The sequence below is a fragment of the Emydura macquarii genome, unplaced genomic scaffold, assembly GCF_026122565.2.
Source record: "Emydura macquarii macquarii isolate MOO-44397 ecotype Brisbane River unplaced genomic scaffold, CSIRO-AGI_Emac_v2 contig_2422, whole genome shotgun sequence".
NCBI classification, from domain to species: Eukaryota; Metazoa; Chordata; order Testudines; family Chelidae; genus Emydura; species Emydura macquarii.
Window position 1 is genome coordinate 8,429,993 of NW_027132559.1, and position 23,256 is coordinate 8,453,248.

The following is a 23,256-nucleotide window of genomic DNA, read 5'->3' on the forward strand; positions in this document are numbered from 1 at the left end:
AAATTTTTCAGCAGCCTATGAATTTTAAGCTGCGACTTGGGAGATCTAGGTTCTGTGCTTGGCATTTTTTGCACCCTCTTATGTGACCTTGAGCAAGTCACTTTCTCTCTGTTTCCCTATTTGTAAAAAGTGGCTTTTGTTTATTAAACACTGCAGTGGTGCCTAGAAGCCACTTTTTTTCTACGGCTCAGTGTGTCATGATATATGGACTGCAAAGGTCAATAACTTTATTAAAGCTGTAGTTTATAAAGTAACCCTTTTTTGTCATGCAACATTAAATATGACAGATAAATTTTTCATTTGAAATTTAGCTATTACTGTGTTTTCCTTTGCTAATCTGTCTTTATTCTGTTACTAGCCTTAATATGTCCATAAAGACTTTATTAATATGCCTCTTAGAAATTCCTATGCCCATTACTTTGTAGTAGGTTCTATATGCTTAGTGTTTTCACACTAGAATGCTACCTGAACTCTCTTCGTTGTTGACTTACTGAAATGCTCTCCTATCCTCTCCTCCCCCCGCCCCAAAAACTCACCCCTATATTCATCCTGTTGGTTTAGTGTGTCTTAGCAAGAGCATTTAAAGCTGCTTGCAGCTGTTCATTGAGCATTTCTTAATTGTTTGTTTGACAGGATTAAATATAGTTAGAAGCAAACGGCTGACAATATAAAGCATTGGATCCATTTACACATTCAAATAAATTTCAGATGTTGTAATGTATCACTTGCATATGAAAAGAGTGCCTGAAGTGCAGTCTGTGGGGTCGTAAAACATGGCTCATGGCTGTCCTCTTACTGTAACTGCTGGGTGAGGACAAAGCTAACTATCTGCAGGGGTTTATTGCTTCTGAATTTCAGATAAGATGCTTTTTAAAGAAGGCATATATAAATGTTCATTGTTTTTATCCTATTTTACAGATGGGGAAATAGAAGCTATGATGTGCACAAGGCCACAGAAGAAGTCAGTGTCAGAGTGAGAACTAGAATTTGAGGGTTCTTGGCTTTGAGTCCTGTGATCAGGACACTGGAGAGAGGATATTAACGACAGATCTGACTGCTGCTTTACAAGCCTAGAATTCCTGAGTTCTAATCTTGGCTTTCTGAGTGATTTTTTTTCCCCTATGGCCAGGGACAAATTCCAACTTTTTTGTTTTCTCATCAGCATAATGGGAATAATGCACCTGTTGTGTATGAAACTAATCCTAATACATAATGTTAGGCATGGAAGAATTAGATTTTTATTGATAAAGGTTGGTAGTGTTGATCACTATATACACACAAACTGATGAAAAAATATTTTCATCGATTGAAATTTACAAATACCCAAATTAAGGAAAATGCTTATGTTTGATAATGATATTTACTTTGTATATTTTGACATGTGATTTTGACAATTAATGGTTATAAAACTTAACTTTTTGAATCTCAGCATCTACTGTCTAATTCTGACTACCCCATAATTTTCCACAACTGTGAACATTTAAATTGCTAAAAATTAGCTTTGATATTTGTCAAAACTATAGAAAAGATTGAATTCTTACAAGCCTAATTAATGTTTATAAAGCCCTTTGAAGATGAAAAACAGTATGGGGGGGGGGGGGGAATTGTATGCGACTTCATGGCCTGTTTGCAAAAATTCTAACCCTGTCAGTGCATAAGTGTCTAGTATGGTTAGGAATATCTGAACTGAAAATAAATCTATCATTGTGTTGGCCCATCCACACTACAAACAACAACAAAAAGTTATGGATGCCCCTGGTTAGTAGCAGGTACACATTTATAATTTATTTGGTGCTTTTGGCAAGTAGGCTTTTGCAATACTGCTACTAATGCCTTCTCTGTCCGAATACAAATAACTTTTAAAAATGTTGGAAATTATTTAATGTGAAGATTCTTTCTTAACCCTGAGTTAAATATAAGGTGCCACTTCAACTGAGAAATCCTAATACTTGTGTAGTTACATGTTGAACTCTTTATCGCTGTATATATTAAAAGACTGATATCACACTCCTGATTTTGGCCAAAGGAGGAATATCAAGTTTCACTAAAACTCTGGGTTATTAGAGCACTTAAGTATTTAAAAACTAAAGAAAACAAAATCAGTGCTCATGTTTCAAAACAAATACTTAGATTTTTTTTTTTTTTTGAATAACGAAAAATATCTTGTTTAAAAAATTTAATTATTTTAGCCACTGCAGTGTTCCCCATAAGTGAATAGGTAATTATTTAGCTTAATGGTGCCCTGTATTGTCTTCAAGCTAATGGTTCTGAAGTGGGAGCACAGGATTTGGGAGTGTTGGCCTGATTGGATAGATGCAGGCATGATGAAAGTCTGCCTAGATTTTAACATGTGTGAAAGCTGTTTTGGGATGTAGCAATGTTGCTATCTGTGACAACCCATGGCTGTAATTTTTGATTTTGTAAAAGTTTTCCATATCTTTCATTTATATTCATCTTTATTTAAGAACCTTTCTGGATACACACACAGGGCATGCAGAGTATGTGTACTATACCTGAACTGTACATCGCTGATATACAGTGATCATGGAAAGTGTTTGGATTTACAACTCTGAACACAAAAGTCCTTTTGAACAGTATAAACATGACCTTCCCCACACCATTATATTAAATGTGTCAACCTTTTAATGGATGGATCACCTCTTGCAGTGAGTTCAGTCCTCGGTCTCTTAACTGATGAGTATATATGGTGGTGTATTCTCATTAGAAATTAGACTATGGCCACCACAGGCCACCAAACAGCTTTGACAGTAATGATTCTTAGTCGTCATTAATTGAAACCAGACCTGAAATGGTGTCCTAGGGGTGAAAGGTTTCTTATCCAGTTATCCCTGACCCATCCATTCCGTCTTACTGAGAAAGGTGGCTCACCTTTAAATCCATGAGCTTCAAAGAAGAAATCTTTCCTTGGAGAAAAGCTAGCAACTGAAGAACATGTATGTATTGTATCCTCTGTATATTTCCCTCAAACTACTTCATTCCTGATCACAGTAATTTATTTGTTACTTATAAAAAGAAAAATCATAAGTAGTCCAAAATTCCATTTTTGAAATTTAGACTTTGTAATCTGTAATGTGAAACCATGGAGTAGGATGAGTTCTATGAGTTCTATGCTTTACTTTGGCAGCAAATGTTTCATCAGAATGTTCTGTAATAAATTGAAGTTGAACCATTTCCATAAAAGTACGGTCACAAAAATATTAACAAAGGCTTGTCCTGTGATGGCCCTTTAAAGCAACAATTTAAGCCAGAAGAAACACGGAAGACTGGAGAATTATCATAGTGAAAAGTAGCAAAACGTTTGTAATAAGCCAGAGTTACTGTCTGTGTTCAGTGAAGTAGATTATGAAATTCTTCATAAAGAAAGGAAAGCTGTTTTCTTAGCTTCATCAGCTGATTATGTAACACACTAATTAGACTTAAGTAGTTTGGCAGAAGCCTTATTAAAGGGAGGAAATGGTTTAAGTCAGTTCAGAGACTAGATGAAAAGAAACACTGTGAGAATATTTTGCTGTTAAATTGAGTCATTGGATGTGGTCCCTTTACAGTATACGAATACCCTACTTAAATGCCTAGCAGATTGCCATAGTGGACCACTGAAGAGGATGAAACTGGGCACTGAAGAGTAGTTTTCATTTACGAAAGGGGAATGAATAACTGAGGGTTAGTGAGTTGTCTGGTTATAACTGCTTATAGGTGAAAAATATATATAAGCATGCCTATCTATCACTTAGACAAGATAGGTGAGGCAAATTATTATTTTTTAATTGCATCAACTTCTGTTGATGGAAAGAACGAGGTTTTGAGCTTCATAGAGCTCTTCGGGTATGGAGATATTGATTACATTCTCTGGACTTGAAGAAGAGTTCTGAGGAGCTCGAAAGCTAGTTCCTTCCACCAGGAAGAGAGAGTGCCTCACATACCTTGTGTGCGTCATATCCAGGGACCAGCATGGCTACATCAACCTTGCAAATATCTGTCACTGAGCAGTTAAGCCTTTTAATCTAAATACCAAAGCACCTGATTCTGCAGTCTTTATTTTGGTAAAGCACTCATTGAAGCCAATAAGAATTCTTCTAGTCCAAAGATTACAGGATTGATCATCTAACTGTGGCCTGCATGTTTTTATAAAGATTACATCATTCTTCTCCATACAGGAATTCAAGTTGTGGTCAGTAATGTTTTAACGAATGAACTCTTATACTATTGTATCTACTAGAAAAGTACTTAACATTTTAACACTCTGACTCCTTCCTTTTTTTCTTGGTCTATAAACATTCGACTTCTGAATGTTGTGACCCTTTTTAATTTCTACTGCTCTGTGATGAAATTATACAAATAAAACTGTACAAGAAAATGTGCAAATGTTTGTTTTGATATAATGTAGAATCCTATTCTAGAGGGATACTCTGGAATATTAGCCTCTGTTTCACTGTTTTAACCTGATTTCACAATTCACTTACAATATTTTCATATTTTCTCATTTATGTAACTTTCCAAAATTCCAAAGAATTGTCACTATTTTCTATATTGCTAGAGTCCTGCAAATCTGCAGATATTCACTTTATATGCATGGACCATGTTTGCAGATCACAGATTGGCTGCGGATACAAATTTTGTGTCCGCGCAGGGCCTTATATATTGCTTCTCCATCTCTTTCTCAGGGCTTTTTTTGTTCAGGAAAGTTCATGACTCAGTAATTGTACTTAAGTGTTACATTTTGTATCAATGTATAAGGACAATTTCTTTCATCTAGTGTATTGGCGTGATATACTTCCTATACACTGTTTTTGATGCTTTCTATTTTCTTATTGTATTTGACAACTATATTAATAAGCATGAGCAAGGAATTCATATATCAGGTGCATTTTGCATGGGGTATTTCACATTAGGTGAGGGGTGGTTGTAGTGGGGTGCTGGTCGCTCTTCCCCCCTCTGGGTCAGAGGGAAGCCACACTGCCTCACTATCTGTCGGTTGATGAGAGAATTAGCCAATAGGCAGTTTAGGGGAGCTCTGGCCCTCAAGCAAGGCAGAGCAACTAAGCAGTCTATTGCTCCTAGTCCTCGGGCAGGGCAAGTAAGCAAACAGCAGTCTAGGGACTCAGGCTTCTGGTGGGGAAGCTGCCACCCCAGAGGTGAAGTGTCAGGGGGGTAGGAGGGAACATGGGCCCACCCGACTTCACCACATCCCAGCCCACAACCCTAACAGTGGGGGGATGTTTTGCCACTGGGTCAGCAGGGAATGCAGCTGCTATGCGCTGAACATGTCTCTGGCTGTACTACTTCCTGACTGGAGTCTGTTGCCCCCGTGCTACTTCCCACCTTCCCCTTGGGGTGTACCTGGGTCCACGGGGTGTCCTCGGTCTCCCCGGGGTAGGTGTCCAGCGGCAGTCCTGGTGGTTCCCCTGCAGGCACAGGTCCCCAGTGGGCAGGACATCTCTGGCCTTGACAGCAAAGTCGGCAGCCTGGAGCGAGCAAGATGCATCCATCTCCCTTGCTGTCTCCATTCTAGCTGAGCTGGAGGGCCCTGCCTTTTATATTTCCTGTCCCACTTACCCACTTCCAGTGGGAGAGGGGAGGTCGATCTAGCTCCCTGCATCTGGGCATGGAGAGGTTCCTTCCCCTCTCACTCAAAGGGAGGCCATACTGCTTCACTACTTCCCCTCCCTCAAGTTGGGCTCCCTATCCTGGGGCTCAGCATCTTCCAGTTCCCCTAAGTGTGTGTTGGCGTGGTGTTTGCTTGCTTGGTGATGGATGGTGAAGGTATAGCGTTGTAAGGCGAGGTAAGAACACGAGTTGGACATTGGTATTCTTCATCAAGTTTAGCCATTTCAGAGAGACATGGTCGGTAAGGGAGCAGTAGGAAGGGAAAGCCGCAGAGGTATTACCTGAGGGTGTTGGTGACCTACTTGACAGTGAGGGCCTCTTTCTTGATGACCAAGTAATGTTGCTCATGAGGGAATAATTTTCAGCTGATAGAGAAGGGGGTGGTCTTCCCCATTGACTTCTTGAGAAAGGACAGCCCCAAGTCCCATCTCAAAGGAATCTGTCTGAAGGGTGAAGTCCTGTGTAAAGTCAGGACTGTACAGCACTGGCTTCTGGCAGGGTCTGGGAGGACTTCTTGCACTCTGGCTCCAGCATGTATATCATGGATTGTCTTTAGTTAGGAGGTCAGTTAGGGGAGCTGCAGTAGCGGCAAACTGCAGGATGAACAACCAGTAGTAGCTGGCTAGACCCAGAAACTGGTATGCCTGTTGTTTCATGGTGGGCACTCTTTCAAGTCCTGGACTTTTCCCGATGAGTGGGCGTACCTGCCTGCAACCCAATGTGTACCCCAGATGTATCAAATAGGATGGCAAGAGACTGCCTTTCTTGAGTTGGTGGTTAGGTCGGCCTCTTGCAAGATCTGCAACACGCTGGCCACCCAGTTGAGATGGTCTTCACCATGCCGGCTATATAGCACTACATCGTCAACTGTCTCCTGTAGGAGACAGTCCATTAGCTTCTGGAATGTTGCAGGGGCTCCATGTAGGTCAAAGACCATCTGTATGAACTGAGAGAGCCTGGTGGGAGTGGCAAAAGCCGTCTTCCCTTAAGCCTGATTTGAGGGGAATTAGCTAGTACCGTTCGGTCAGGTCGAGGGTGGTGATAAAGCAGGCTTCCCGCAAGCAGTCAAACAGCTCATTGACACGGGGCATTAGGTAGGCATCTAACTTAGAAATTGTGTTTACCTGTCAGAAGCTGATGCAAAAGTGCTGTTCCATCAGGTTTAGGCACCAACACCTGGGGCTGGGTCACTCACTTTGCGACAGCTCAATGATTCCCAGTTCCAGCATGGCCTACACCTTCTCCTCTGACTCCCACATCTACCATGGCAGGTGCTGCATTGCCTTTTGGACTATTACCCCTGAGTTGGTATGGATGGTGTGGTGGATCATAGTGGTCTGGCACGTCTGGGCCGTGAAGATCTTCAAGAAGGCCTGCAGTAGGCACTGGGTTTGTTTCAGCTGTACCTCATTAAGGGTGTTGCGGAGGGTAGGGGGATGCGGACCCACTCAATTTCACTGCATGCAAGCCCAGGGCCCTAATAGTGAGGGAGTGTTCCGCCACTGGGTCAGCATGAAATCCAGCCACAATGTTCTGACTGTGTCTCTGGCAGCACTACAGCCCAATTGGAGTCTGCTGCCCCTGGGCTACTCCTTACCTCTTCTGGAGGTGTACCTAGGTCCATGGGACATCCTCAGGCTCCCTGAGGTAGGTGGCCAGTTTTCTTCAAGTGCTTACTCATGTTGATTCCATTCTAGGTGTGTAAACGCCCTCATGCATGGTCCTTTCCGCCCGTGATGGTTCTGGAACCCATATCGCAAGTACTCTGCTAACTTTTAGCAGTTTCAGGTTTTTACGTTTCAAGTTTAGTAGTGCCGACCCTCAGTCAGTGATGCAGGGTATGCCCTTCGAAAGCCTCGTTATCCTGGTGTCCAAAGCATCGGACTTCGGATGGGGTGCTCACATCAACGGCAACCTCAGCACGAAGGGGACGTGGTCCCTGACAGACTGCCATCTCTATATAAATGTCAAAGAGCACAAGGCAGTACACTTAGCCTGCCAAGTATTCCTCCCTTACATGGAGAGGCGAGTGGTTCAGGTCCTAACAGATAATACCACCACAATGTTCTATATCAGCAAGCTGGGAGGGGGGTATGCTTGTCAAACCTTTGTCAGGAGGCTATGCTTCTGTGGAACCTTGCCATCCAGAACAGCTTCCACATCATGGTGGCTCACCTACCAGGGCCAGAAATGCCATGGTGGATCGGCTCAGTAGATCCTTCTACCTTGCCATGTGTGGTTGCTCCGTCCTCAGGTGGCCGATGTGATCTTCCAAAGGTGGGGAACTCCAAGTGGACTCTTGCTTCCAGGCAGAACAAGAAATGCAACCTATTCTGCTCACTTCATAGGATTGACGAAGGGGCGCTTTCCTCCTCTCATGGATAGGGTTGCTCGTGTACGCCTTCCCATCAACACCTCTAATCCACAGAGTCCTGCTGAAGATCGAGGGGCAAGGCAAATGTGATTTTAATAACTCCTGCTTGGCCTAGTCAACATTGGTTCAGCATGTTGCTGGAATTTTCAGCTCCTCTCCCCCCGCCCCCCCGGCCACTGGAAATGCCCCCTTGGCAGGATCTGTTGTTGCAGAACAATGACCAACTCCTTCACCTGGATTTGATATCCATCCACCTGATGGTGTGGAGGCTGAGTGGCTGAATGTAGATGAGTGGGCGTGCTCATCTCAGGTCCAGCAAGTTCTTATGGGCAGCAGGAAACTCTCTACCAAAATGTCCTACCTAGCTAAAATGGAAGAGGTTCTCCAGCTGGGCAGCAGATTGGAATATCCTGCCCCAGCAGGCCTCGGTACAATCTATTCTGGACTGCATATTGTGCCTCAAGGGACAGGGCATAGCGCTAGTCAGTCAGGGTTCGCCTCGCAGCCATTTCAGCTTTTCACCTGCTAGTTCAAGGGAAGTCAGTGTTCTCCCAGCATATGACAGCCAGATTCCTCAAGGGTCTGGAAATACTTTTACCCCAAGGTTGGGACCTGGTACTTCCATGGGACCTAAACCTAGTTTTGTCAAAGCTTTGAACCCATAGCAACTTGTTCCTTTCGTGGAAAGTGGTTTTTCTGGTGGCTATTACGTCAGCATGTAGAGTCTGAGTTAAGGGTGCTCACTGCGGGTCCGCCATACCCAACATTCTACAAGGATAAGGTGCAGCTGCGGCCTCATCTAACTTTTTCCTGTCCAAGACAGTATCCCACTTTCACAACAACTAGGATATATTCCTGCTGGTATTCTAGCCTAAACCGCATAATTCTAGTGAGGAGTGTAGATGGCACATCCTAGATGTTAGGCGGGCACTAGCCTTCTACATTGAGAGGATCAAATCCTTTTGCAGGACCACACAACTCTTTTTGTTCTGGTAGTGGAAAGGATGAAGGGATTACCTGTCTCATCCATGAGGAGATCCTCTGAGATATCTTCTTGCATCAGGAAGTAGGCAAACTTACCTCCATCGGAGATCATCACAGCCCACTCCATCTGGCTCAAGCCTCGTCAGCAGCTTTCCTGGCACAGACATTGTAAAGCTGCTACCTTGGCCTCGTCCCATTACACCATCGTTCAGCAGGCTCAGGATGACGCCAGCTTCGGAAGGGCAGTGCTTCAGATGGCACATCTGTGAACTCTAAGCCCATCTCCAAGGATACTGCTGGTAAGTCACCTAGAATGGAATCAACATGAGCAAACACTCGAAGAAAAGATGGTTAACTTTTTTTTTTGTAACTGTTGTTCTTTGAGATGTTGCTGATGTCCGTTCCATGACCCGTCCTCGCTCCTTTCTGTCGGAGTTGATGGCAAGAAGTAACTGAGAGGGTGCAGGGCCAGCAGTGCCTCCTATACCGCAGCATGAGCGTGGGGCTCCAGAGGGCACCAGAGCTGGCTCTACAGATACTGCTAAGGGAAAAAATTTTTTGGCAGCCATGCATGTGGGCGTGCACATACCTAGAATGGAATGGACATGAGCAACATATTTTGAAGAACAACCATTACAGAAGGTTAGCAGCCGTCTTTCCCAGCGGTTCTCCTGTAGGCACAGGCTTCCCAGTGGGCAGGCGTCTCTGGGTTTGGCAGCAAATCAGCAGCCTGGAGTGAGCAGGATGCATCCATCTCCCTCGCTGTTTCTGTTTTAACTGAGTTGGAGGCCCTGCCTTTTATGCTTCCTATACTGCCTACCCACTTCCAGTGGGAGTAGCAAGGTTGGTCTAGCTCTGCCTTGCTGGGCATGGAGAGTGGTTCCTCCCCTTCTGGCTCAGAAAACAGTTATGACCATCACAACCTTAATTTCTTAAATAATTTAAATGTGACTATGCTTGGACTGAATGCTGGTCTCAAAATGTTAAACTTTGTTGTACAGTAAAGAGTTTTGAATTGAAATTCTCCTCAGATTAATAGCCTAGTCACTCAGCTTTTTCTTGAAAAGAAGAGGGATCCAGGAACATAGGGCAATTGGCTCTAGTATAGACTAACGTTCTGAGTACTGTGTACTCCGCTCTCCTCCCCCCCCCCACAGTTTGTTGAATGCCATATTTTTTTCTGTTAAGTAAATAGTGTGCTCTTGAGAGTAAAAACAGATTTATTGTAGGCTTTAACTTTTATTCCACTTCAATTTGCCACAACTCTGTGGTCAGATTACATAGATTTACTTTTTGGGATCTGGATATACAGGTGTATATATCTGAATTAGTGTTAGTTACTGCACCTGCTTGTTCCATGTGCCTCTTAATCAAAATACTCCAGTAGTGTACCATTGTGTGTGTGTTGCCTCTGGAGGGATAAAACATCTTGTTTATAATTTTTTTAAGGAGCTGTTAATAGATATCTTATACTGCAGTTTTTCCGGGTCTTCTGCGGGGTGGCTGTTGTCCTCCTTGACGACCTTTGTTATGATCCCAAGAATCCTGCTATTCCTTCCCCACTTCCTCTAACCCCAAAACCTTGGTTTTTATGCTTTCTATCATTTTGGGAAAGGACAGTGAATTGACTCAAGTCCATGAACTGTACAGGCTTTTAACTAGAATAATCATGAGTATGATGACCTTTTGGTGGGCTGGTGACAAAATGAAAATATTCAATAAAGGCTCTTGCTTGGAAGAGCAGAGAATCTACTGGGCCATGGACTTACCACCTGCTCTGCTGTTTTAGAAAGCTGGGTGCTTCTGTTGGAGTCTACTTCACTACCACCTGCAAGACTCATGAATATAGCAATAAGTTCGGGTTTATATGCTTTAATAGGATTGCTATATATTGTCTGTGTATGATTACAGATAGGCTTGGCAGAATTGGATTTTTTTAAATCATATTATTTTGATAGACAATATTTATTTAAAATGTGTTTAGATTTTTATTTAAATTTTTAGTTGTGGGAAATTATGGGGGAGGTCAGGCAGTATGGGGGTCAGACAATTATTTAGTGACAATAGACATACAAATTGTCATTATGTGTCAAAATATACAAAGTAAATATCCTTAAATCAAATTCTAAGTTCTTAGGCAAAGCACAAAAAAAAAAAAAAAAAAAAATGCTGCTTTATCAGTGGAAATACCATTTAGTTTGTGTGTGTGTGTGTGTGTGTGTGTGTGGTGAAATCAATATTTACTGACGTTTACCAATAAAAAAAATCTTCCTGAGACTTGAGCAGAAGTGAAGACCTGCTCAATCAATCCGGAAGTTGATCTATTAAAACCACCTCCCTAAAAAGTGTAGCGCTGCATCGTTGGGTACGCATTTCCCGTTGGTGCAGCGCGGTGGAGATTGCGTGCTAAATGGAAGTTATGAGGTTGATGGGAGTTACGCAAGCTACTCTGTGTAACTTGCATAACTCCCATTGACTGCTGCCGAATTTCGCTGGCAGTATAGACCAGGCCTAATTATAGAAGGCTGGCTCCCTGGATGCCTGAGTTGTAGCCATCCACATTAAACTTTTTGATATAATACCAAACTATCTTTCGATAGGAAGCTTCCTTGACACATAGTGTTTCCATTTTTTATTAATTAATCTTGTTTCTTGAGTTGCTTCTGCTCTTGCTACTTTATTGGTGTTTCATTGGTAGCAGTTTTTTGTTGTTGTTGTTGTCACTTAGGAGGATGAACTGGCAGAGGAGACAGTGACTATTCAGCTACAATAGGAACTAAAATGTAAAAACTTTGAATTAAAGAGCTGCACTTGAGATTTTGGCTCAGCTTTACTCTCTCTGAAAGGTACCATTGTGATGCTTGGAAAGTCTGTAAGTGTGATAGCTGTTTTATTTTGTCAGCATGTGCTTAGTCCTATATATTGGAGGGCATGATGGAGGATTTAAGATGATTGAGAAGATCTGACAAGAAGAACTAATGACTGCACATTTTTAAGTCTTTGATGTGGTTTATAGGAATGCTGGCAAAGACAGGTTATTGTCTGTCAGACTTTGCTTATAGGTGCCTTGATACTGTGGTTGGTGGGACTAACTTTTTTATGTAGTATATCTAGCCTGCTTTGGAATGACTTGAGCATTTTGCTGTATAAAGAATTGTTTCAGCTGCTGCTTCACTTAGGATACAACCAGATCTGCCCTTAGTGTTGTAACATTGTCTTCTAGAAGTGCACTGAAAGTGTACAACTGTAACAAGCTGTCAGAACTCTTTTTATGTTTTTAATTGTATATTAGTTACAAGGCAGACTTGTAATATTGTTAGCCATGAATATACGAAACGGGCCAGGTTAATAAGCGTACTTAAGTGCCTAGGTGCTTGAGGTCAATATTTAGGCACCACTGTCATTCTTAAAACCATTGCTCAGCTACTGCCTAATCCTATAGACACCTTTATTTCTAGAAGTGCTTAAGGTTCCACTGTATGAAGTGTGCAAAGCTCTCCTAAGTCCTGATGCCACTCTACAGATAATGGATTGCTTGAAGGCTTCATTTGAGCCAAAACCTCAGTGGGATACTCATACTTAGGCATCCTTACCCCGCTACCCTGGTCTGTTTTGATAGTAGGGCCTGACTTTGCCTGATTTGCAGCAGGGACTTGAACCTGGGTCTCCCACATATCAGGTGAGTGCCCTAACCACCAGTCTAAATTTTTCTTGCAAGAAAGGTCTGACCTGGCTTAGGCTCCTGACTGACCGGTCAGAGGAAGGTGCTTATCTGCACTTGGGATTCTCAGCCATGAACTCCTGGAATTAGGTGCCTAAGGCTAATATTAATGGGAGTGAGGCACCTAAGTACTTTTAAAAGGATCTGGCCCCTAAGCCCCATTCCTTTCCTCTGAATTGCACTCTTGGCTAGCATAGATAGCTTGTTTGCTTCTGAGGATCCCTTTTTTAGTCACCTAACTTTCCCTGTACAGTGCAGAGGAAACCTGGGTAACTAGCTGGGGCTGAGAATTGCACTAAGTAGCAGGTCACTGGGGGTATTAAGCTTTGCAGTGCTCAGTTTTGCAAGGCCTAAGTACTTCTCCTCAAGCAGCTAGAGAGAGAGATAAAGCTACCAGATTACGAGCTTTAGGTTGATGGGGAAAAGGTCCACAGAGAGCACCTTGCTAGAAATTTTAGCATTCTCTTTCCAAACAGTTGATTTAAAGGAGGACTGGGCTCTGGGCTCAATTTGTATATAGGAATGCTTGTCTCATGTCTGCATCTAACCAACAGACTTCTAGTACAGTTCAAGTCCTAGTATTGTATGTTATATCAGTGGAATACTTAACACCATTTAAAAAAACATTTTTTTTTTAAAGAGTTGAGGTATTATATTGGGTAGCAAAACAGTTACTTTCTTAATTTGTACATGAAGGATGATCTAACTTGATTCCTTTTAAACATGTTTTTAATCAGGTGGAAGCATTTTATTTGTGAATTTCAGATGGAATAATATAAACTGATTTTGGTCTACTTACCAGCTATTACAAGAAATCTTTAAAGTAACGTAATTAAGCCAGGTTTGTGCAATTAAAATAGCTAATTCAGAAGTTAACATGCAACTAATATCTATTTTTCTCTAGCAGCTAATATAGCCTATAGTGTGCTGGTCCTGATGGTTTGGTTGATAGCACAGAATGCTGACATGAGTCAGAGCTGGCCTGTAGTATAGTAATAGTTTTAGAATATGGGACCACTGGAAAAAAAACTCTGCAAGAGCAAAGTGTGAACTGAATTGCTTTCAAGACCCCTCATTACTTGAGTGGCATAGTCCTGAGCTGAACTAATATTCTGAGCCCTCCTCTAAGAGCGGAACTTACTTGGTACAGTACATTTTTCAGAATAATAAAAAGAGAACCCATTCTTCAGATGACACAAAAAATAAAAATAAAAAAATGAATCACTTCTGTGGATAGCTGATCTAGTTTAAAAAAAGAAAATGAAAAATTCCTTTTATTTACTTGTTTACTTTTGATGCATCCAGTGAATTTGCTTGAGTCTGTTCTTTTAGTCAGTGTTGCAGATGTCCACTTTGACTGGTTTTCATTGTAAATTGTTAAACTTTTACATACTGCTTTTTGCCAACTCCAAGTTTTTAAAGAACTGAAATAGCTAAAATCAAATTATGAAGTCTCATGGTTAATTACACTAACGAAATCACATTAAGAGGCCCTAGGATTGATGCTAAGACTAATGACAATTATGAGCTCTTTTTTTTTTCTCCTCAAGTACTGAACTTATTTAAAATGTGGTTCTAATCTACGTGTTGAGTAAAATGAGGAAGCGATTTTTATATCAACAGGTCTGCTCCTTGTACTTAGTCTGGGTTACATATGATGACTTCACTGAGTAAAAGTGTGCTTTTTACTCGAGTTAGTGCTCTGGAACCGATACGAAATAAGTAAGATGGATGCTGTTCTTTTTTGAGTATCAGGAGAAATGTTTAAGTTCCGTTCAGTGACACTTGTACAACCCCATTTGTAGGTAATTAAGTTCTTCAAGAAGTCCCTTCCTAAGATGCTGACAAGAAATTTGCCATAGAATGATGGCACAATGAAGGGACTACTGTGGGATAGTCTTAATTGTGTTTTTGCATGTGTAGTATTGTTCTGGTGTTGCTTGTTTTTTTTTTTTTTTTTTTTAAATAAAGATTATAAGCACTTAGAGGCAGGGACTGTTGTGTATGTTTGGAAAGCACCTAGCACGTAAAAGATGCTACTGGAATAGAAATAAATACAGTCAGTATTTTTCCTTTGAATATCTTAATCAAACATATATAGGAGTACAGGATGAATTCTGGATTCTTTCGAAGAAGTTTGTAAACAATGGTCTCTTCTGTATAACATGTTTATAACGGGCTACAGTGTGTGTATATTTTATTGCTCTATTGTGGTTCTTTATGAAAGTAAATACTTTGGTAGACTGCCTTCATAGGAATTATTCCCCCCCCCACCCCCGACATATTTTAGTGGTGCAGTACTGCTTTGTTCCTTTGTGTGATGGAATATGTTATGTCTAGGTTACTTAGCTTTCTGTGTCCACAAGTTCCCCTTGATATTTTTTCTTGTTGCAGAGAACCACAGCCTCCCTGTTACTCAGTAGCAGAGGCTGTCACTCCTTCTACCATTACCTGACAACAAAGAGAAATTTTTTGAATACCCCATACACCTTCCTTTCACTTTCTGCATAAACTATAGCAGTCATTTTTTGGTGTTCTTTAACAAGTTAGAAGGAAACTTTCAAATGTACAAATGGGAAATGGCTATCCAAGACCGACTGATTCTCAATGGAAATTGGGTGCCTCACTGCCTTTTTTGTCTCCTGAAAATCTCCCTGTAGACTTTTATACCATAACATTTCTGGGTCCTAGAAAGAGCTGGTGAAGAAGCTACTCTTATTCCCCTTCTCCCCCCCCCCCACACACACCCCCACCTCCCACCGCACTTTCCCTCTCCTTTCTGGTTGGCTGCTGTCCACTTCCCAGAAACCTGACCCTGTTTAAACTGGGCTTGCAGGGGTTAAAAATAAATCACATTGTATTATAGGCAAGTTTATTCAAATGGCAGACCCAGAAAGAGGAAAAAATATAAAAAGTACTTAGCTCAGGGCATTGCTCAACTCTGAAGCATTTAGGTACCTTAACATTTGGTGGAATATTTCCCAAAGTGAGATTTCAAAATGCATAGCGATTATAATAAACACTTATGGCTATTTTAAATAAGACTTTCAGCATTGTTAACCCCTGGGGTTCAGAACAATTATTGCAAAAGTCTGTTTTGCAGTTCACTTGGGGGTGATCTGCAGGTATTATAAAAGAGAATTCAAGACAAAGATAGTGCTCTATTTTGGCATTAACACTGCAAGGCAATGCAGCCTTCTTGGGGCTGCTTATATATGCAACGTTGGCCTTCCACCCCATCACTCCCCAGGATTGGTATAGGGGTCTAGCCTCCAGCCGAGCTCTTGGTTCTGCATCCACAAAGAGGGAAAAGATGGAAGAGTGGAGGGAAAATCTCTTTATGGAGAGAGACTGCAAAAGACGGAGAATTGACAGGGGAGATCATGGAGAAAGATAGGGACATGCAGAAATAGAGTAGATGCAGAAGCAGACACTTTGCAGAGGAGAACACTTTGGTGTAATGTTCCCTCCCAGCATCCTTATCCAGCCATGTCTTGTAGTCTGTGGAAAACAATGCATATTGAGAGTAGCACTACATTCCCCTCAAATTCTAGCTACAGTCACTTGCCTCCCTGTCCCATACCACAAGACAATGAGAATAGTGGCTACTAGGACCTCACTTGCACTCCTCTAACTAAAAGTGATGGCTTCTTTCTTCATCCTTCTGTTCCTGAGGAAAGAGCAACAGGCAGAAGCTCCCCACTTACACACGTGTGACCAGAACAGCACAAATAAGTGTGCACTGTTATGACCTCTAAACGTTGCATTATCTTTTGTTGTAGTTTATATTCAATAAAATTTTTATTTGCACTATTTTATCTTCACTAAACGTTATATTGACAAAGATTCAATACACTTTCATAAAACTACATGTGTGAAAAGCATAATGAAATGTGTTCTTATAAAATTGTTGCACAAGGCATAGAGAAGCATAATAAAACTTCATTTAATGAAATCCTTACACAAAATAAAATTTCATTTCAACTTTAGTTTGTAGCCTCAAAGTAGGATCACAAGACATCCTTGAATGTGGTCCTGATGATTTGCTGCAATTTATGACGTCTGCTTCTTTGGCTGTTCATAATATTATGAAACTCTTTATACTTCTTTCCCCCCATTAGTGAGGTGCTCTCCCTTGATTTTGCAGATGCGCAAAATACAGCGGGCAGTTGTCGCATAAGGCAGATATTGCCCAGCAGCCTTCACATCAGGCATCTTTTTAGCTTTCTGGATATGCACTCCAATTCATTCTGCAGCTATATGGGATATAATTAAACAGCTCCTTTCTCCTCTTCAAGTGTCCAGTAAAAGGTTTCATAAATCAAGGGAGCTGAGGTAAGTTGTGTCTGCCAGAATGACAGAGGGAATCACAGCACTATTGATGTCCGTAGCAGTCCTGGGAGGAAAAAGTTCCCCTTTTCAGTGTAGAAAATAGTGGGCCTGAGTTTCTAAAGATCCTAGAATCATGAATCTTTCCATCCCATCCCACACAAATACAGGTGAACCTTCCATGGTGATCAGCCAGGCCTTGGAGAGCCATGTAGAAATACTCACTTTCTGTTGAACTTTTAAGCTTGCTGTGTGTGTGGTAGGGTGAGGAAAGAATAGGCATATGGACCCATCAGTGAACCCAATACAATTTGTGAACCCCTACCATGCAGTTCCATCAGTAACCTCTTGTACATTGCCAGGGTTTATGACCAGGGCATCAGCACCCTCTTTATATCTGGGCCATATGTGGTGCTAATAGCCCCCACATTTGATTTTACCAAAATCCAAACTGGTTAGCTATTGACCAGTAGCAGTTGGTAATCTTCCAGATGGCAGTGGCCCATGTTTCTTTGTGCTGAAGAGAACTCATGTTCATGTTCTGTTGCTGCAGCTCCAGGGTGAGCACTGTGCAGATCTCTGAGATAGTGACCTTTGTAATCTTGAAATTCTGCTGCCACTGCTGGTCATCCCAGTCTGCATCATATCCTTTTTTGGCAATCAGTGCTAGTTTCTCATGGCCAGAAATGGCCTTCTGAGTGAAGCAGCTCCAGGAAAAGTTAATCCAGAAAAAGCTACTTGATTTTATCTGCCACTACCACCTTCTTTACCCAGAGGGAGAAGCGGCTGACTCCCAAAATCATCCGGCTGAATGACTGCAAATAAAAGTGCAGCAGCCTCTGTGTATTAATAGCTGTCAAAATTGTGGTATATAGCAGTGTTCCCTTCATGCTGGCTGACAGCAGCTGAAAAATGTAGAAGTCCAATGAATCATGGGAATTTCTTAGTTTGACTCCCCAAGTCCCAGAATGCACCAAACTCCGCAACAGAAGAATACACCATGGTGTATCTTCCAGAATGCTGTCTGTTTGTTTAAAAAACAAACAAACTCAGTGCTTTATGGATACATTATTCAAAAAGAAGTAGGTTAAAGCAGGCCATGTGGACAGATCTATTTTGTGTGGTGTTCCACGGACATTTATATGCAAAAAAACATTCTGCAAAAACCTCTGTGTGTAGACAAGCACTTACTCTTCCTATGGACAGCTCCATTTTATATAAATGGTACGTAACTTACCAAATTCTTTACATTAGTTTGTGGGGTAAAATGAGTGGAAGGGTTAACTATAACTGGGAAAGAATAGCCTTCTGTTGCAGCAGTTGAGTCTACAGTTTCCAATTCAATAGAATCACAATACAGATGCCTCTTTACTTGGGATATGATACAGATTCTTAACAGATATCATCTGCTTCTGCTCCTCATTGATCTTGATGGGATTTTTTTGGGGAAAATATTGGAAGATCTGTTCTGAAGAATTATTTTATGGATAATATAGTTACTATTTTGAGTACTTTCACCTACTCTGGATAGATGCTCTGGCAACAAAAACCTTAGTATTTATTACTTACAGCATGGTATGTTTGAAAATAAATGTTGCTGCATTATCTACTCAGGAACAAAGGTGGCAGATAGCTTGGCTCTTCTCCCCCCCCTTCCCCCCCCCCCCCCCAAAAAAAAAAAAAAAAGAAATGTCTTTAATTTAGGAGTTATAGCCAATTTGAAACAATGTATGTACTGTATTACTAGTTGGTCAAGGACGTAAAATGTGAAGCTGTTCATTTTATGTACATGGTTGATATGTTGACAGTGACATTGCTGTAGGCTGCAGAATAATCCACTTTTTTTTAATATCTCTTCAGTAGTCTAGTCATAAAAATGAACAAGAAAACTATTTTTCTAATGGATTGGATCAGCATAGAGCCCCTCTCTACTCTGAAATTCATTAGTGAAGAGTACGGGACCACTGCCATAGTACAATCCAAAGTAAATGGAAGAACTGGTTTTTCAGCTGACTCTTGGAGGTCCTCCTCTGTGAAATTTTGTACTGCATGCATGAAGGTCATGGATGATGTGTTGCTTGCCAAAGTATTCAGTCACATGTGAAGGACTGAAAACCAAATATGTGTCTGTCTTCCATTTGCCAAAGGTTAAAATTTCATATTTAGATTATTATCTTCTCGTGAACATGCATTCTAAGAAAATATCACTTCTATGGCTAGGGATTAGTTGAAGTGAGTGTTGAGTTAGTTGAGTAGTGTGTTTGTGGGAGGAGGAGGAAGGAAAGATCAGCTAAATTGAAATGCATATGTTATGTGGAAACTAATTCCTATAGTTGCTTTTCAAAAATAAAAAATGCATACAGTTTTGTGAGGATGCTAGATTGCATTATTACATGTGGTTAAAATGTTGCTGCTGCACAAGATGTAGTAGACTTTTTGTTTTGCTTTGAGGTCTCGTGGTGGTGTGTCACAAAAACAAAACGCTTTCGAAGTCTTGACAATTTTGAAGATATTTTCTGGACTTTGGAGGTTACTACCTCTGACTCTGTAAAACATAATTAAGATTGGTGTATCAGTTGCAATTTTGAGCCTGATACTTGATCCCTGTCTAATTTTCTGCACAAAGCTTTTTCATCTGAAATTTATCATGTCTACCCTTAGGCATTTTATTAAGTTTGAAAAATTGCAATATTTTACCATTTGAAATGTCTTCTGTGGTGTTTTTTGGAGCATGGGATGTCCAATTTGGCATAGTTTAAAAAAATCAATTCAGTTTATTTTTGTTTTGATCGGGCCTGAAAACTAGTGAATATTCTTCTCTAGGAATATTTCAACCTCTGCAGGCTGAAAGATTTCAACAGAGATGTTGAGAGCTTGGAGTTTGCAAACTCAGAAAGAGTAGCTTCTGAAGCTTATAAAAATCCATAAACTATTTGTTCAGAGGCTAAAAAGTCAGCAGGATCAAAAAGCCTGATACAGGGACTTATGTTTGCAAACATGCCAGGTGGAGTTTATAAACTGTAGGAGCCAAACAGCTCCTATTGAAAATCTTGTCATAACCAGCCTGCTGTTGACTTCTCTAGCTCAGCTGGCCAGCAGTTCCTTCCAGTCATGAGAGTTTGCATGGATTTACAAAAATGGAGGCAAAATGTTAATTTACATAAAACCTACCAGGACAGACACTAAAAGCTTCCGACTTCCTGGGATACATTGATTATATAATCTACATCATATAATTGTAGGCAGTGTAGATTGTGCCATCTACAGTTATGGTTGCCCAACACTTTTCATTATAAGATCCTGTTTTTAGTTGCTTATTAAACTGTTTCAGGCTAACATTTTCCATGTTGGATGTCTCCCTCTGGCTGAATTTTTTTTGGAGAAACAGGTCAGACATTTCTCAGAATGAGGTTAGGGAAAAATACATTCATTGTTTTGTCAATATTGGAAAAAAAATTGACAGCCATTTTGGTGAGAAGCTCTAATGTTTCTATTTTTTGGAGCAGGGACTTGAAATTTTAGAGTTGCCTGTATGTCAGTGAAGTCATGTCGTGTGTCATGACATCCCCATGAAAATACACTGGATTTAGCCTTGTAGTGCTTCTAGTTATGCTTTTAGCTTAAGAAATAGAGGACTGTGCTGTTGATCTAACAATCCCAGCTCTACTGATACACAAACACACGCACACACTGGCATGTGTGTGGGAGGCGGTGCGGGGGAGTGGTGCAATATGTTTCCACAAGATGAAATTTTTGGTTTTTTCAATATTAAAACTGTTTAAAAACATAGTTTTAAAAATGTAACTTCCTATGTTAAGTTTGCAAAGTCAAGCACTCAGAGGTTAGGAATTAACAGAATTAAGGTTGCATGGGCAACCTTAATTCAGCCTCTTTGCATATTTATTATGATAATATTAATTAGATGAATACATACTATTTTTTCCTCAGTACCTCTGTCTCATTCAGTGCACAGGATGAACTGTGCTCTTGGAATGAATCAAGGATGTGTAGTGAAAGAGGCCTGTAAGACCGTTTCCTCATTTGTTGCAGAAGTTGGAAGATATCTAGTGAATGATGCGGGAAAAGAAGATGGTTAAGGCAGTTGATTTTCTCCCTGGAGAACTGGAATCTCTTCTTGCCTCTACCACAGGTTTTTTTTACATGATGCTTGGCAAATCACAAAGACCAAAGTTTTCACAGGTGGCCATTGTGTTCCTCATTTTCTGGGTGCCCGCTTGACACCTCATGTATGATTAGTCTTGGTACTGAGCACTCACAACTGTTCTGAACATATAAAGTACTCTAAAATGCCAAATACTTTAAAAAATCAGGCCCTAGCCTTCTTGATTTGGGCACCCAAAGTTAGTCGACACTCTGACAATTTAATCTGTGGGGGACGGGTGAGCCAAACATGAGTGGCGTTGCAACCTCTGTGGTAGGTCACAAAGCTGCTTTGCTGGAGATGGAGGAGCAAATGGGCCAAACCTGAGTGGCTCTGCAACCTTGTGTGTCAGGTTGCAATGCTTTACTCAGTTTGTGGGCCTAATCAAATGTGTGTTTATGGCCACTTCCAAGATTTAACAGACTTTTAAGAAAATCATGATTTCCAATATCTCCAGGACAAAATCATAGCCCTAGTAATGGGTGGGTGGTAGATCATGAGGCTTGTGGTTGATAGTGGAAAATATGGCAAGGTGGGAAGATGTTGTGAGGTTTTGGATTTGTATGATTAAGTTGGGGAGGGGAATCTAAGAACAAATTTTCTCAGATATTTTTGTTTCATTGATATGAATGAATTATTTATAGTTCTAAAAAGTTATCTTGCTTAAGGTTTTGTCTGGTTATTAAATTATAGCCTGTAAACAAGACCAAATTAGTTTCTGCTAATGAAGTATTTTTTTACCCCAACTAAACAAGATCTAAACAAGGTCTTCTAAATCCATCTCCTCTAAGGAACAAAATACAAAGATAATTATTTTAGAAATATTTGGTTTATGTACCCTATCAGGACTGCTTTGATTTCTGAAATGTGTATGTGAAGAAGGGGGTTGTGGAGGAAAGAACTGTCTTCAGAATGAACATGCATTGAAAAGGTCTATAATAAACACACTTAGCGGATGTTTGATTTTTGAGTTTCTCAGCTTTCACTTTATAGTGTTAACGAAGCCTTGGATCTGAGCAAAAATAATAACCTTGCAGTTTGAGAGCTGTTTTTAGCAGCTGCTTTTGCAGAAAACCTTAAGTCTCACATTGCATAGTTTCAGTTCCTTTTTTGGTATTCTCTCTGTTGGAATTGAAGGCATGCTATGTTCACCAATTCCGCTATTCTGTAACCCTGTGATAGTTACTGGCTTGGGAGGTTAAGTAGTCTTGCAAGATAGCGATTGGCTCTAGGATAGGGAACAATTTACTGGAGTACATCTGTGTAAAGCCCAGTGTTCTAAATAAGTCATGTACACACAGTCTTCAATACCTCAGGAGACTCATTACGTTATTGTGTCTTGCGCAAAGACGTTCACTGTTTCTGCACATCAGTATGGAAAGAGCTCATCCAGAGAAGAAGCTGCTACCTGTATGTAATTAGCTATGGGTATAACTTTTTAAAACACTTTTTAAAAAAATGTATTTTGATAACAGGCTAAGGGAAGGCTGGGATATTTATCAGCACTGTCTCAGAACAGTATCACATCCTTGTTTTGATTGTACAAGTAATTTCCTTTGAAAGAACCTCATCTGGAAATAATTTTTGTAGTATGGATATCTGTTTAGAAGTTTCTTTTTAACTGGAAGTTGTTTCATTGTATTGTCTGTTGGCCTAATCTGGTAAAAGTAAATCCTTTTAGCTTGAGAGAATCTGTTATCAAATTTTGAGTAAGATTTTTAACCAGTAGTTTACAACTCAGTTTTCCGTCACTGAAGGCTGTTTGACTATGGAATAAAAATAAGTAATTCTGTGTAACTGTGGCAGGCAATTTTTGGTGAAGGATCTCAGGAGCTTGATTATATATAGCCTACCAATCAAGCTGTTTTTCAGCAGTATTCTGCCTATATTGAGATATCATAGAGTTCAGTGCCTTTGTATAAATAACATTGTTCCTTTGATTATTTTAAAAAATCTATTTTATTTTTTAAGACTTTAATAGCATGTTCATAAATTTCCTTTGTTTGGAATCTCTATATTGAAGTAATAAACTTATGTCATTATGGGTTTTTGTTTTTAGTC

General features: G+C 40.6%; 1 protein-coding gene across 5 annotated transcripts in view; it reads left to right on the forward strand.

Annotated features, from left to right (window-relative positions):
- SLC4A7 (solute carrier family 4 member 7) overlaps positions 1–23,256 on the forward strand; it is a 133,613-nt gene that overhangs the window by 13,019 nt on the left and 97,338 nt on the right. Inside the window, exon 1 of one of the 5 annotated variants that reach the window (XM_067561884.1) lies at positions 22,391–22,605. The exons of the other annotated variants lie outside the window; for them this stretch is intronic. Coding sequence (XP_067417985.1) covers positions 22,570–22,605 — 36 coding nt within the window. The 5' untranslated portion in view covers positions 22,391–22,569. Of the gene's footprint in view, positions 1–22,390; positions 22,606–23,256 lie in introns of those variants that run through there. 5 annotated transcript variants of the gene reach the window in all.